At 37.7% G+C, this 16,276-nt stretch overlaps 1 protein-coding gene across 3 annotated transcripts in view; it reads left to right on the forward strand.

Moving 5' to 3' along the window:
- Positions 1–15,448: 15,448 nt before the first annotated feature.
- The window catches only part of cadm2b (cell adhesion molecule 2b), a 158,678-nt gene continuing 157,850 nt past the window's right edge, over positions 15,449–16,276 (forward strand). For 2 of the 3 annotated variants that reach the window (XM_033630551.2, XM_033630552.2), the window contains exon 1: positions 15,449–15,799. In XM_033630551.2, the coding sequence (XP_033486442.1) occupies positions 15,739–15,799 (61 nt within the window). In that variant the 5' untranslated portion in view covers positions 15,449–15,738. The remainder of the gene's footprint in view (positions 15,800–16,276) is intronic. The other variant, XM_033630553.2, reaches the window with a different exon arrangement.

Raw genomic sequence — 16,276 nt, forward strand, 5'->3', positions numbered from 1 at the left:
AAAAGTCAAGTGCTGTACAGAAAAGTTTAATGGTAGATAAACAAACAGCAACAAAAGTAGAAGGCTTTTGCTTCAAAGTCCAAATTGTCAACCTTGTAGTACTCACTACTTTAAAAGTTGTTTTGAGATTGGGCTCAAATACCCCAGCAAAGCATAACAGAAAAGCTTTGGTCATGATGTACAATCTTGTTTTTGATATTTGATTAAAATAAGAAAAAAGTGAAAAATAATAATAATGAACCCTCAGCACCATAACCGGCACAGTGATTAACCATGAGGTCTATTTCTCTCAACAGGACTCTAGAATTATGACAAGTCTTTTGTTGTGCCATAAAAGGCTCTTTAATAACCCTCCATTTAAGTTCAACTTTTGCACTCACACTTTAAAGACCTCCTACCATTCAAATTTGCTTAGTTGCTTTGAAAGAGGTCCATTATAAAGAGTGATATATGATTATCTCCACAAGTCTCTAGTAAAGTTTTGCAGAAGGTGAATTAGTTGCCATTCCCTTTTTGGCCAGTGAACCAATGAAGCATGGTGTCTGGTTGATGAGGTCACAGGAGTAGGAATTTAATGCCAAAATGCCAAACAGAAGTGAAAAGGCTTTAGGTTTTTGACTTCTTATATTTTTAGAGGAGAAACAAGATTACATATGAGAAAATAAGAACTAGAAACAAGTGCGCATGTCCTCATTGTGGTTTTCATTTGCCTTATTACTGGGAAAAGCCCTGAAGACATATGAGAATATTCACAGAGGTACATTACAGCTAAAAATAAAATATGTGACAGTGGGTAGGTGCATATAGTTTTAGAGGTGAAGTGCAATACCACGTATCATTGCTTTGTATTTAGACTCACAAATTTGCTTTGGTTAAACAATACCTAGACCAGAGGTCAGAACATATCATAATGATATCTCTTTTTATCGTATGGCCTTTTAACAGAATAAAAGAGGAATAAAGACTCAATGAGCTGCACTTAATGTGAAATGAAGTGAAGGATGAGCACTTGAAACATGTCATGTCTTACAGAATATATCACACATTTCCTGTACAAATAAGAAATAAATCAGCAAAACCTTAGATGTGTTTAGAAATTAGCAACTCAAGGATTATGAATCACATTTGCTTGGATTACTTTTATCTTTATTTTTCTTTTAATATCTTTAAATGCTGTTGAAACACTGACACAAAAGGATAACTGCAGTTATGTTGCTGTACAACAAATTTCTTATCTGTCCATCTATACCTCCTCATCCCTTGCAGTATTGCAGAGAGATCCTATCCTGGCATGCATTGTGCAAAAAAACAGGTAAACTCCCTTGACAGGTCACCAGTCAAACTGACTCCTTGCATGTATTTGGACTGTGGAAGAAAACTAGAACAGGAATCCACAAGAAGACATAAAGAATATATGAATTCCACACAGACAGGACCTCAATACTGTTATTATTGTTTAATAGATAGGTTTAATATTAGTTAATGTCTTCTGGACATGCCATTGTCTTTACCTTGATAAATAACAGGAATCTACTTGACTTCTGTCTTCCTATAAGGGTTTGGAATCAAGCCTACACTGTAGCATACACATACTGACTTACTAACAATCATGCCGGGAATTACAATGTTTGTTAGTTCGCTGGGTGGTTTTAGGGTCAGTGCACTTATCTGTGGGTCATCGGAAATTTGGAAAGGGAAGCTTCTAACCTGATCATCCTCAACAGCCTTTCACTTTTAGGTTTTGCATTTTTAAAAATGGATTAATGCAGGTTGCTATGCAAGGTCATTGGAACATGTTGATGTGAACAACATACATTTATTCAAGATAATGCACCACTGGTCAAAAGCAACAACATTTCTGGCATCAGCTGCATACAGTATCTCAATATTATTTAGTGAAATGGACGCCACAGGTGAACAGTAATGTGCTGTTGACAGATTTACGGACCACCCAAATCATATCTTTAAAAATCTAGAACTAAAATAAGATAAAAATCTGTGAGCTGGAAGAACGTCCGCAAACAAAAGAAGGATAAAGATCTTGTCTGGGTCTGTAGTAATTGTGGTTAAACATGGTGACTAATTTTAAATATACAGCAAGCTGTGCGAACACTTGTGAGACAATAAATTATTCATATGGAGAATTAGGCTTTACATAGCAATTCAGATATTATGATTTTGTATATGTTGTTCAGCTTGGATCTATATTTGTAGTTTGTCTCCGGGCTCTTGATAAGAAAATGTATTTGTAACTGCTTTGCTAACAATGACAAGACATTCCGAGGGGATTTTATTTCTTCTTTAATTTTCTTTTTAATTATGAGGACTACTAGAATAAGGTTCTTCCTGCATACAGTGTGTTCGTCAAAGACAGGAGGAATATCACAATTGCTTTTAATGATACATTTTCATCCCATAGCAGGTTGTGCAAAAGCATGCACATATCTGTAAGACAGTTTCTCAGTAAACCTCATTTGAAGGTCAAAGGTTGATTGTGATACCCTGATGTCTGAGTTTAATACCTGCCTTGAGCACTGTTGTTGCAAAATGTTCTATTATTGTCAGTGTTTTCCAAATCACCAAAATTGTCTCTGTCAGATGCATTGACAGTGTTTGTCAATCATTAGAAGTCTGATTTGTGACACCCGTCAATCAAAAGTCAATCAAGTTATTTTATAGACTAGACTTCAGAAAGCCTCTCTTACAAATCATTACATGATGGTACCTATCTGATATGAAACATTGTGATGCAAGAAGTATCCTGAAGTGTTGTTGTTGTGCATTACTTTTGTTTATAAAGTTCCTTCGGGTCACAGTTGATCCAACAGAACAATTGGATTTGATAAACTAGACAATAGGGTTTTGTAACATTTACAATGTTTTTTTTTATCCTGGCTAACAATAGAACGCCTGACTGCAAAACAATAAATCTAATTTCTTATCTGTAAGGAAAAACAGTTAATAGAACAGGATGCAATCAGCCTTTACAGCACTGTTTGGTTTTTCTAAAAGGTGTAACAAGGAATTCAAAGTTTACAGTCTGTGATAAGAAGTAAAATATGTAGTTTTATTTTTACATATATATTTATATATATATATATATATATATATGTGTAAGTAAACATAATAGCTGTTTCAAAATCTACAACTGAGTTAAAATCAGTCCAAATCCCTTGAATGCATCCATATATAGACATAGAGAGAGTGTGTGTGAGTCTCTGCTAACAGCCCAATTAATGGCGATGGCATTGTTCTGCAGACGTGGTGAGAGCAGCCCATTATATGTCAGTCTGACTTTGCCTCCTCCTCTCGGTGCCCTGATAGGGCTCTTCTCTGTGCAGACCTGTTTTGGAGTAATGCCACAGATGGTGATGAGCCTGTGTAATCCCTGTAGATTTCCACGGTTTATAAACAGCAAGACAAGCAGCAGGTCCCTCCGATCTGAACAAACACTTCTAAATCAGGGGGTGTTTATCATGCCTGTTTGGGGTGGAGGTTGTAATTATTGCAAACAAGAGCAAACATGCAAAGAGAAATGGATTTCACAGATCTAATTGATTGGGGGAAGAGCAGCAGATTTAGCTGCTGTAACCAGCTCTCCCTCCCCGCCAGAGTGCTGCATGAGACTATTAGATTTATTATAGTTTATAGGACCTGAAGTATTCATCATTTCAAATGAGATGTATTCAAAGCGATACGGGGTGCATTTCATTTCCTAGGGCTAAATCTGAAAAACTTAAGCACAGTTGGAAATGGCTCATTGCTATGTACCTCACAGAAAACAACAGATTTCTGGCTCATAATAGTCGAGACCATGAATCTAACCCTGCATGCACACACAGAGAGAGTGTATTGAGATAATTGACAAATTCCTTGGCGAAATGAAATGCTGCGCACGCTGAAAGCAACATCAGTGTTTGCTTTCTGTCTGGCAAAAGAATCACTGCATTTTGATGTATTGCCTCACCCCTGCACAAAAATACATTCTTTTTGTCAGGTGAATTCCTTCCCAATTTTCCAAGCAACAATAGGAACATCGGGAAATTGGTTTGATCCATGACATGCTGACATTTCATTTGGGGAAATCAATCAAAATCTGCCGGCAAAAAGGGTGCATGAGATGTGTCAAATGAAACTGCTGATATCAAAAGTTTTATGGGAATGGTTTTGGAATATTTATGGAGTAAATGAGATATATCAGAGCGCCACACAAATCACAGGAGAACTAATCAAGATTTTTTTTTCTTGCACTGTTAGTGAGAGGTAATACCCAGGGGAAATTATTATTATCTGCAAGGCTAGTTTTGTTTTCTGGTGCTATAATGTGAAACATTTGACTGTACGAAAATTACAAATTGGAAAATCTGTTTTGATCGACACTATGTGATATTAAGAATCCCTCCGTTGCCTGTGTGTAGCACTGAAATACAGACTTTATGTTAAGTATGCTTTTGTTTTTGTGGTTCACCTTGTTTTACATGTACAGCGACTAGAGAGTCATCTAAAATTAGCAGCACAGTTTGAGAAACAGCAGGTAGTGCACCCTACTAATAGACTCTAGAGGTGAATTAGCCATTAGCTGAAAAGGCTAATTCACCTCTAAACCAGATGTCTTTGTGAGGGTGAAAAAAGTGAATTTGTAAATGGAACACTGAGGAAAGTGCTGAGAGAAAAAGGTGTTGATTGGACTAAAGTAAGTGTACAACCGTGTACTACAGCCACTGTGAAATATTCCATGTTTGTGTAGATGTAATATAGTTGGTAGCAAAATATGATAAAGGTTAATATCTATACAGGGGACACAAAAGAGATGAAGTTTAACTTCAAAAGATTTAAAGTCCAGGTCATTTCTTTCACTTGATAATTCTCAGTGAGGATTTTTTTTCCTGGCAGAAGGCCACTTTGTCCTCTGGGATCTGGCATTGCCGCCTTGGCAGCTTTGTTTTGACCAAAGAGGACATATCGAAATACTCTCTTTAGGGGAGAGGTGCAAATGCATCCTAATGGATCTGGCGTGACACCTGTCAGGTCTGCAAACAGAGCCATAGTTAGCACACAGCACAGCAACACACTCTAATCAGCCTGTGGTCTGACGAGCTGTTTGGGAGACGCATCTTTCAACGCACTTTCAAATTTTGGAGAAGCGTAAAACTCTGACTATCAGCAGGCTCTTCTTTACTGTATTAATTTGTCAGAGGGGTAGTTTGCTTGACCAAAAACATCATTATACAGCTTAGCCTGAATGCATGTTTCCTTACGTACCATCACTTATTTATATCAGTTTATTTTACTTTGATGTGAGCAAAGCTTGTAATTGCGTGTACCTCAGTCATCATGTTTCCTTGATGAAAATTTCATCTGTGTATGAATTATGTATTAGTTATGCATAATGCACTGATGGAATCCCACTTTTTCTCCAAAACAAAACTTATGAAAGTAATTTTTTCAATTTCACTTGGTAGTGACTCCCATATGTCTGATGCTTGTATTTAGCAAACTCAGAGAAAACCTTAATAATAATATTTGCAAACACTAATGCGAATGTTACAGAACAAGCAGACCTCTCTGTCAAATGTGTTGACCACAGTGTATTCCTGCACCCACATGCATCACTCTGTTTAGGTTGAGATATTTTACAGCAGTCTTTCAGTGGTTTGCAAAGAGTGTGTTAGTCATTCTTTTAAAAGCCTGAGGCAAGCAGTAGAGCTCTTAATACACAGGAGTGGATGCCAGCCACTGGCTCCAGGAGGAAGTGGTGAGTGTAGAGGCCTGTCAAGGAACAGGTACAGTAATGTGCTGTGGGAGAAAATAAGGTTGTGTTTTAAATTAGACAACATACAATCTTCTTTGGCACACACAAGATGAATATGTTGCCTGCAGAGAGAGAAATCTGTTCTCAACTGTCTACATGGTGTTGAGCTGACACACATCACAACTTGGTAATGGCTCATAGTCCAATTATGAGAAACCTGATTAAGTGGGCTCACTTAGAGTTATGGGTAGAATTTTGTTTTAACAAAAAACTTGACAGAAACAGCACTTATAGTGCTGGCACCATAATTTCTTTTCCCTTCATTAGACTTGCCCTCAGTAGTACAAGCAAGTACTTTTTTCAGAATGAAGCTGTTGGCTGAACCTTTTCATACTTTGTTGCAAATTGATCTTTATGTCTATAGAGAGAACACCACTATTGGTTTACTGATTCTTTTTTCACTGAAAACAGGCACACTCTGTTATAGGATGTTAAATTCATAGTTAATACATCTGTGTGAAACATTCACTATTCATGTCTGTCTCCTTTTTAGCAGAGTTGTATCATGAGATGATGTCATGTTTAATGTAATTCTGAAAGGATCATAAGGCTAATTCCAGATAAACTTACCAACATTGTTTTTTATTGCACTTGAGTGATTTTAAAGTGTGTGTGGTTTAAAGTTATGCATAGTAGTGTAACACAATTCATCATTTTATATGCACTTTTGCAAACTCTAAGTTACCACATTGTGATATACATATTACTATTAGAAAACTATCACTTGTTATGATATTGATTTTACCAATACCGCCATAACCAGGGATAACCAGCCACTGATGTACTCTGTAACAAAGACACATAGTTAATTTAGCAGTAGCCAGCATCTTTTAGATCAGCCTGGTCACTAGAAGAAAATGTTGGCATTGTACATTTCTAAAGTGACGTGGTGTATGAACTGACTCTGTCATCTCAAGGTGGAGGGGATGGTGCGAGCCATGACATGTAGGCGAGCTGCCTGCCAAGCTGCAGATCACTGTTGGAGAACAACAAATGAAAAAATAGTTACTGCTGTGTTTCCAGCAGCTTTTTAGGCACCAAAAGCATTTTTAGGAGACATTGCTGCTTTTCCTGAGGGAACTGTGCCAGCCCCAAACCGTTTTTTTTGTTTTAAGCTCAAACACAGTCTTTTTCTAACCATGACCAAGTGGTCTTTGTGCCTAGCTCTAACCAGATGTTAACCACAGCATTGATTAACTGTAGTGTTTCAACAAAATAATGTGCAAATGTATCCATGGTTTGCAGAAATGTACAATGCAAACATTTTTTCTGGCATTGGATTGTTTAGATAGCATCAGTGTCACTGTTTTACTGTACAAGCCTGAATGACAATTATGAGGTTCTTTGCACATCAAGTTTTATGACAGTTAATTGTTACCTGCATGGACGCTTGCTCTGATATTTTTAATCATTCCACAAGACAAAAACAACAGAAGTTAATCAAACTGTCTGACTTTTTATTTAATCACAACTAAAAAAAAATCTAAGGTATTACAGCTTACTCATTAAAGTAATAAATGACAGCTTACTCATTGAAGTAATAAATAATAGTTTGATGTGTTTCCATTTTTACTTTAAATGCTAATAAATTAGAGTTGTATTTTGATTCAGTATATAGCCAGATGCCAATCCCTAAAAAGTTCAAGATGTGTGACACAAATCACAAACTACATATGCCAATGTGCCATACTTACCAACATGTCTGCTTTGCATCTCTATTACACTTCAGACTTGTGTGCGTTTGAAAGAGAGAGGAATGACAGAAACAGAGAGGGAGAGAGGGAGAATATGATATCAATACTAAGATTGACTCAGTGGGGAAAGGATGTAGAGGCAGAAGCTGGCACGCTCAGAAGATTGGCAGCAGGGAACAGATGGTCAGGAGGAGAAAGGAAACATGACCAGGATGTGTAGTTATGCAAAGATAAGCAAAGGAGGTGCCGAGAGTGCTGATGAGCTATGAGACACTGGCATCATAATTCTGTGTATAACACAACTATCCAAGTATCAAAACTTTTTGTAACGCTTGCCGTGTCAGGTCTGCTAAGAAGTCGTGCGATGCCTCTCAAACTTGTAACTCATCGTTTCTCATTTAGTCTATAATAAATAAAAGCTGATAGATACCAGATGTGGTGCTTTTTCTTTTGTCTTTGATTGATGGAGCTGTTTAGGTTTCATATGTTTGGATGTAGTACATCAACATATTTGACAGAAATAGCTATAATATCAGTATCATTAAGGTTTATGTTATAACTGCTAAATCTGGTCTTTCTTTACTTTGATGAATGTAATGCAGTGACCTTGATGTTTGAAGTGGCATGCAGTTTTCTTCCAGACATCACAGTTATTAGAACGTCGGAGCTTGAATCTTCAGTTCAAACGCAAATATTAAATAGCTGTATGCTAATGCGGCATCTTTTGTCAAAGCAGCATAATGACAATAACAGCTCCAACACGTAACAAAACTGAGACTGGGGACTTAAAATCTTGCTGTTAATCTTCTGCAAGTCCATATCAAAGTGATTCTGGCCCCAATAAGCACTGAGTGAGAAATCCACCACGGGCAGCTAAATCCTGAAATCATCCCATTTTCCATGCAGTGGTCTGTGAGAACACCAGCTGCTGTGGGCTATCGTGGACGTGAGCCCTAACACAAAGCACTTCACTCTGCATAACCAGGGCACTAGGTTTTGTTTGTATCAGCAAGGATGGAGAGGTGGAGAGAGGAGCGTCTGCTTGAATATGTTTCGTACTGGTCCCACGGGGGTGGTGTATGCCCTTGAAGAGATGCTTGGTTTGTAAAGTTAAGACAAAAGGCCAGTATTGATTGAATTATTACAGCTCCACGCTTCTGGAACTGTGCGGTAACGATACAGTAATTACCATGCAACTCTCCTGGCATGAGGATGACTCATCTTTCGATAGTAGTTTCAGAAAAATAAGGTGGGGGGTCTGTTGTGTCACGATGTTTATTTAACATTTCATTTGCAATTAATGAGCCATACTAAGGTTCTGCCCAGTAGTTCTGTGATGTGAGTAATACAATGGTGCACTGTGGTACTGTGCTGGGTATCCTTGTAAGCACTTCTGTATTAAATGGTGCTGAAATATTTTACTGGAGTGCAAACATTCTCACAGCTGGAGCTGTAATATATGTCAGATTACTTGAAAACTGAGGGCAATGTTGGATAATAGGGCTTCTAGGGATTATTGTGCAAATATTTAAACACTTGTATGCTCTAAGAAAAATCTCAACTTTCATTATATATTAAAATACAGTTTGAGGTTTTGCCTTGTAGTGCCTGGTTATATTTTCAGTAATCTTGAGCAGCAGAGTGCACTGTGGGTTAATCGTTAATGGAGAACCTGGTTGTCCCGGGGCCTGTTTCAATTTACTGAGTTACCTAGATAACTTTTCAGTGTATACACTAGAACAGGTGCATGAATGGTGAGGGCTGGGGGTGGGTCGCCTACAGTAGCTCATCTAGAACCATTTGTGATGTCTGCGTTCCATACATTAATTTGTAATTTGGTCACATAGCTCATAGGAGAAATGAATTAATTGCTATATTGTTATCCAGCAGTGGATTGCATCTTCAAATGTATTTTGTGATGTCACAGACATCTACTGTCAGCCCAGAATGGTAAAATGTTTGCCTGGGGTTTAAATCTAATATTTACACTGACTGTGCCAAATCACTGCTGGATAACAAGTTTAAAAAATAATAATGAAATAAATAAATACTTTTGACTTTCCCCCTAAGGTTGGCATAGGGAAAATGATACCAAATCACTGTACACAGTGCGAAAGTCATTAATGGAGTTTTAGCCCTCAAAACAAATGATAATTTTTTAAAGCTCAAATTGTCAAATTTCAGTTGGGAATGACAGATGTTTTTAGATCTGTTAATATGAGGTACTAAAGTGTGATGCCCTTGTACTGCATTGCATTATATCATAAAATATAGATGGTATTTTGTACATATAGTTGCTACAGGTTCAGCCACACTAGCTAGTACTACTAGGAATTTAAATAATGACCAATAGTAGGGATATTCCTAATGGCTAATTTCCCTGACATTTAAATGGGAGTATAAACTTAGACTAAAAGTAAGAAAACACTTAGAAACAGCTAAAATTAAGCACACTTATATAAAATAATATGTATATTGTAAGAGCCATATGAAATCATTAATTATATCTTTCAATAACCAGATTGAATTTGAAATGCCAACGAAATGTGTGGCACTTGGCATTATAAACACTGCACATTTTACGACAAAATATGGCAACAACTCAAAAATATAAATAAAAATTAACAAATAACATTTATTGTAGACAATAGTCTTAAGGAAAATACATTTTTAGGAAACAGGCACAAGTATTACAACGTCATTTACGATGGGTGAACACCGTTGTATAAAATGACAATGATTTTAATGATAAGTTTAATCCACTAGTATTTTTGATGCCTACTAGTGAGGGTAGCGACATTTAATCGACTAGTCAACTAATCGTACACATCCCTAACCAATAGGTCAACTAGATAACCTTTTCAAAATGTGAATTCACTCAGGAAAATTTATATCATTATAGAAAAATGCGCAAATGGTTTTCATGAGCGTATGAAGCCTATTTGCGAAATGACTGTTTATGGTCTAATGTTACTTAAGAGGCTTTGGTTTCCCTTCATCTCTGCCTGTGAGATTGCCACACAAAGCTGAATCACTTTTGATTTGATTGTCACCCATCCAGCTGACTGATGCTTCAGCTTGTTGGCAGCATATGGCTGATATAAATGATGCATTTGTTTTTTTTACCTTAGATAGCTGATAACATTAGACAAACATATGGTTGCACTTTTATTGGAAAACAGTCATTAGGACCTGTATACAACAATCATGACAACGCACACTGTATATTTGTTTATATATGATGCTGATATTATATGAGCTGCATACATCTCCAGACAACCTATTTGAGGGATTAGTAATTTTGCTGCATATAATGACATCCACAGAGTGCTGACTTGCATATTCTTTGGTACAGAAAATCCATTATCAAATGTAGCAGTTCCCAGTGTCCCATCAATAAGGCAATAAACAAATGGAATTGTATTCCCACCAGCCATCGATAGCAAATATTCTTCCAGGGATGTGGAAGGAACATAAAGCTCTCATTATAACATGTTGTTAAAGTTCAAGCTGTACAAAGCTTTAGAGAGCAGGTGTTATTTCCCAGTGGACAGACACTGCATTATAAAACATGTATGTGTCAGACACACTGGATTATAACAGGCTCACGTGGAGAGTAGTATACATTGTGTTGTGCTACATTTGTAGTCTGAGTTTTAACACTCAGTTCAGTGATGGAAAGGCATTTTAATGTATATCCAAGAACATCAGTATTATCGAAAAGGTTTCACGATAGTAAAACAAATAATTGTGTTATTTTACCACAATCATGGCCTTAAACTATGCATTTCATAATTACTGGCAGCAGTACAAGAGACAAAGGAGAGCCATGATGTTTACACTATCATTCAGAGGAATATAGCATTAACTCTAAATGCTCCTCTTTGTCTTTGTCTGCCAGTGTCTTTAACAGCATATTGCAACGCATGCTGCACATCATTACACAGAGCCGTGATGCAGAATGATGACAATGATTTAAGTGTGGACAGAAATATTAGTGCTTATCTCATTGTGATAAAGTAGCTTAGTGCTAATTAAAATATTCTGTCTTCCTTAAACATCCTGCTATTTGCTTCCACTTTCACGTGATCAAGAACATAAGAAGTGAACAGCAAATTAAAGGGATATATATCGCCCACAAATGACATGCTGCAGTAACACTGTTTTATATTCTCAGGTAGAATATAATCCATATGTGTTCTGTTATATTGCAATAAATGATCCATGAAAAAGTCCTGTAAGTAATCTTAACTCCAGAACAGTCCAATTTGCCAGGAACCCTTCCAAAATGAAACAAACTTTCAACAGAGGGTGACAGAAGTGCTTGATAATGTGTCTGATGAAAAATAGGATTAAAAGATGTAATCTCAGTGACAACATTTGCATTATGTATTTAGTAGGTTGTTACAAAGGGATGGGAGGGTGGCTAGGCTTTCAGTCTTTGTATTCCTAATGTGTAAAACATGACTGTAATGCTCCCTCAAGGTAAGAATCAAACTGCAATGCTTTTGTGAGTGATACTTTTAATTGAATCTTATGAATTCATTAATTAAGCGTGTTTTGGGAGCTCATTAGTTTGAAAACTGAACAATTTAATCTCAGTGTTTTTTTTGTGGTATTTCTGAATCATAACAACACACATACAAACTGGGAACAAGTTGTTTAATACGACATTGTCATTGTTATGTGCATGACTGTTCTGTGGTTAATTAACGCTGAGTGTTATACATCTTGTTCAAAGCAGGTGGATTTAAAGTGACCTTTGTTGGGTTTAACTTAACCACTTCAATATAACTATATTACTAACATAAATATTTAAGGGTTAAAAAGTCAGATAATCATATCAGTTGGTATATTCTAACATAAACAAATGACCATTTTTGATATAAAGCCTTTAAATTTAGTCATTAAAAACTGACATAGTGAGCAGGACATTTAATACAAAAATAAACAAACTGGACAAACTATGTAATGGAGACAGTGTTTATCATCTCAAATGTCTTCAAACATACGTCAGACATCTTTTCTGTAATTTTTTGCTACTAACTGGCCAACATTTGCATTGATACCAGTATATCTGCTAAAAGCTAGCATATGGCTGATTTACATTCCAAGTGTCATACAGTAACCCCCAAATTATGTTTGTGGAATTTTTATCTAAGGTTTCACAGGATGTATAAGGTGGTTTTTAAAAAAAAGAAGAAGGAATTGCTTACAGTTTTTCTTTTAAATCTCTTGGGCTGGCCAGAATATCATTTTTGGGGCTTCGATGCTTCGGTTAGAAGTACCCGTGAATATTTGAAGCTCAGCCACAGGGATGGGGCACAACACAATATCATACTTTATCCAAACTTGCAGTTATTATCTATATACTTTGCTATTACTTTAGTTATGAGTCTAATTAGAAACAAGGACTTTTGATTTTTTAAAGAGAAAATTGCTTCAAAATGTGCATTGATCATATCAAATGAATTACAGCCATACCCCATAAAAAACACATCATATGTAGGCATATAAACAAATGAATAAATAGACTGTAGCCAAAGACAGTGTTAAATAATGTTGGATTACTATAGAGTTTGAATACTGATTTGGACGTCCATTTCCAGGATGATGGTTGAGGCTTTGAATCTTTGAATCTTTTGGGACAGCCCTAAATCCCAGTTTTAAAAAATGTGTTATATGCAGGAGAGGCACATGCGCCAAGCTTATTGCTTCAAAGTGGGAGTCAAAGTCATAGTTTTTAATAAGATCCAGGTTTAGGTGTTGAAAGATTAAATGTTAACTCTAAAAATGTAAATCCTTATAGAATCTGTAGTGCGCTGTACAGTTTTATTTATTGCTTAAATGACAAAAAGATTGACACAGGCCATGTCCTGATCCTGTGTGCAGCACTTCATCACCCGCCATTTACATAAAGCATTCAGCCTTCACGACTGCTGTCATTCAGGCCCATCCTGAAATGGATTGTGCACCGAGTGTGTCTGGATGAGTTGTTTTTCAATCAGCAAGGAGGATTAAATGCTATCAGTGACAGGTTAATGCATATTAATGTAATTCTGCTTAGCCTAAACTATTGTCTTTTGTCTTTGCTTTGATTCTCTTTTGTACACTTTGCAAACATAGCGTCTCATATTTGATATTTTTTATTTATTTTTTGGTGGAAACTTAGTATTGAAATTCAAGGATCAGAAGTATACTGTAGCTGGTGACCTTGTTAAATCAAACAATGCACACAGTTTGGACATTTTAAATGATACAGAGCACAGGGTAGGATGCAGTATAATGTCCCACAGATGAATGCAAAGGAGAACATGCTACTCTGCATTACAGATCTGTGTCAGCACCCCGAGCATTTCTGCTGAACTCACATGGTCAATAAATTATCGCTGTTTAAAAGGCGCATGAGTAGAATTCTACTCTCAAAGATCTAATGAAATGACGAGGAATTGACCTTCAGGACACATGGGATTGATTCTTTACCACCATCCTCATGGTAATTGGCTTTGTATAGTTCTGCTCTGCATTATAAGTGAGCTGTATTGAGAATGTATGTTACACAAGAGTGCTCAGTTCTTCAAGGTTTACAGTTCAGAAAGGCAACAATGGTTCCCCAGGGATTAGAGATGTGCATGGTTCCAAGTTAAAAGTCTAAACGCAGCATCAGCATACAAAAGTGAATGAGCGCACATCTTAGTAAAAGGTCCCCATTTGACCCATTCTGATTAAAAGTTGTATTGGAATAGAATGTGCCGAAAAACGCTGCATTAATTTCTTGGTTGGCAGTGAAAATTAGTGATGCAACTGATTGCTTGTTTAGATAATGAATGACTGAGCTTCACATGCCATTTACATTTATTCCTAGAGAAAAGCTGATGTTTAAAAAGCCTCAAATATATTTTTAGCACCACAGCTTTTTCTCAGGTGGTATGGCCAGGTCAGCAATTTGATTTGAAGTGGGAGTGGCATGGAAGGCCACTGTGCAAAATTGAACCAAATTTGACCGGCAGCATGTTAAACCATGTGTAAAATCCTTGCGATGGGCTTAGAAAATGATCCCTGGCTGGAGCTGCTGCTTTCCTCCCACCTCTGTCTTTAGGGATGGTCACACTCATTTCTGTGCACCACTCATAGGAGCCTTTGAAGGAAGAGGGATGTCCAGGAGCCCATTAACCTCCCCTGTGCCTGTGCAGTGATTCCTGACACACACCCAGACACCAGGCCACAACCTCTGGGAAAGCAACCGCCTTTTCACACAACACAGGCAAGTCTGTCTCTGCTGTCATTTTTATTGTATTTCCAAGACTCCAAGAAAGACACTCAGTGTGCATTGTACACATTTCCAAGTCATAATAAGTGTTAATTTTGCAGTGACACTTATTTTGAGTTGTCTAGTGTTGACTGCAGGCTTGTTTGTCTGCTCATAAAGCTATTATGGCTCTGGGGCAGCTGTTCAAAACTGTCTAAAAGTGTTAAATTAACTCTGCTAGCTGTGGGCATATTTTAATACATTAAATCACTGGCATGGATTTTTGCACTCTCACAGTTAAGACTCACACTGTCAGAAAAACATGGGGTCGAGAGCATCATCATTATTATTTCCTTTTAGAGCCTCAGAGAGGGTCTATGGTGGGCGACACTGGTCCCTTATGACCTTATTATTTTTTATTATATTTTTTTATGATGGGCCTAAACTATCACCATATTCCTGCAGAGGTTTATTGTTCTGCCCTGACATTTGCTAAATGAACCTTCTAAAACTGATCTGAGGATTACTGATGTTCCCTCTCGAAATTGCAGTAAGAAAGTAACCCTTATGTGACACGGTGTAATTGTTTTGACAGTTTACCGGAGATCAGAACTATTTCTAGGTGTTCTCTATTGGTGAAGCGTCTTCATTAGTCAAAAAGCGTGGGCGGGACTCTTGCTCTCTGCAGCGAGTTAAAGAGAAAGGCAATAAAGGGAGGCAGGAGCTGCACTTTGCCGACGAGCATCTCTGCCGTCCTGCTAGACTAGGCTACAGTAATCACTGCCCCCGGATCTGCGAAAAATACACAGGGACTTCTCTGGAAAAGGCAGAGTTCATCAATGTAACTCCGGTCAGTCCGAAGCTGCGCCGTTTACCTGGATAAGTCTATCCCGAGGAGAAGAGACAGAAAGAGAGACAAAAAAAAGACAGAGACAAACGCGAGTGGAGTGTCGACGTAAAATTGTGAAGGAAAAGAGAAGAATATGATTGTCAAGCAGCACTTGATCTTCATCCTTTACAGCCTCTGTGCAAGCGTCTTTAAAGGTGAGCGCTGGATGTTGCTGTAGACGGGCGTGGTGTGCAGGGAGGTGGTGGCTGCGTTAAGTGTAAAGATCATATGTGTTCATGTCACACGTGAGTTGAAGTATTCAGTAGAGAGAGAGTTGATTTTCCCCGCTAATGTTGTGTGTTTGCGCAGCAGTTCTGGCCGGAGGACGGCTGTCGCTGTCTGCTGTCAGTGCCGACTGTGCTGGAATGCCTGGAAGTTGAATTGTGCGGCGCAATGAAAAACAGAATGCGGCTGCACAAGTTTTTGTATCAGAGGCAACTTGGATGTTGCCCTTCTTTTGGTTGCCATTAAGTGGCAGATGATGTTCCAGGCTGCAAATGACTCGCCTGCAGTCGCATCCTGTTCGTCTGTTCATCCAGTTATGTCCTCTGAAGCTGACACAGGGATGCACGAAAGGTTACAGCAGTTGGTGGCGTGCGTCTTGTTTGGTGGACCGGTGTCATTGAGTGGAT

Source organism: Epinephelus lanceolatus, chromosome 4 (assembly GCF_041903045.1).
Source record: "Epinephelus lanceolatus isolate andai-2023 chromosome 4, ASM4190304v1, whole genome shotgun sequence".
NCBI classification, from domain to species: Eukaryota; Metazoa; Chordata; class Actinopteri; order Perciformes; family Serranidae; genus Epinephelus; species Epinephelus lanceolatus.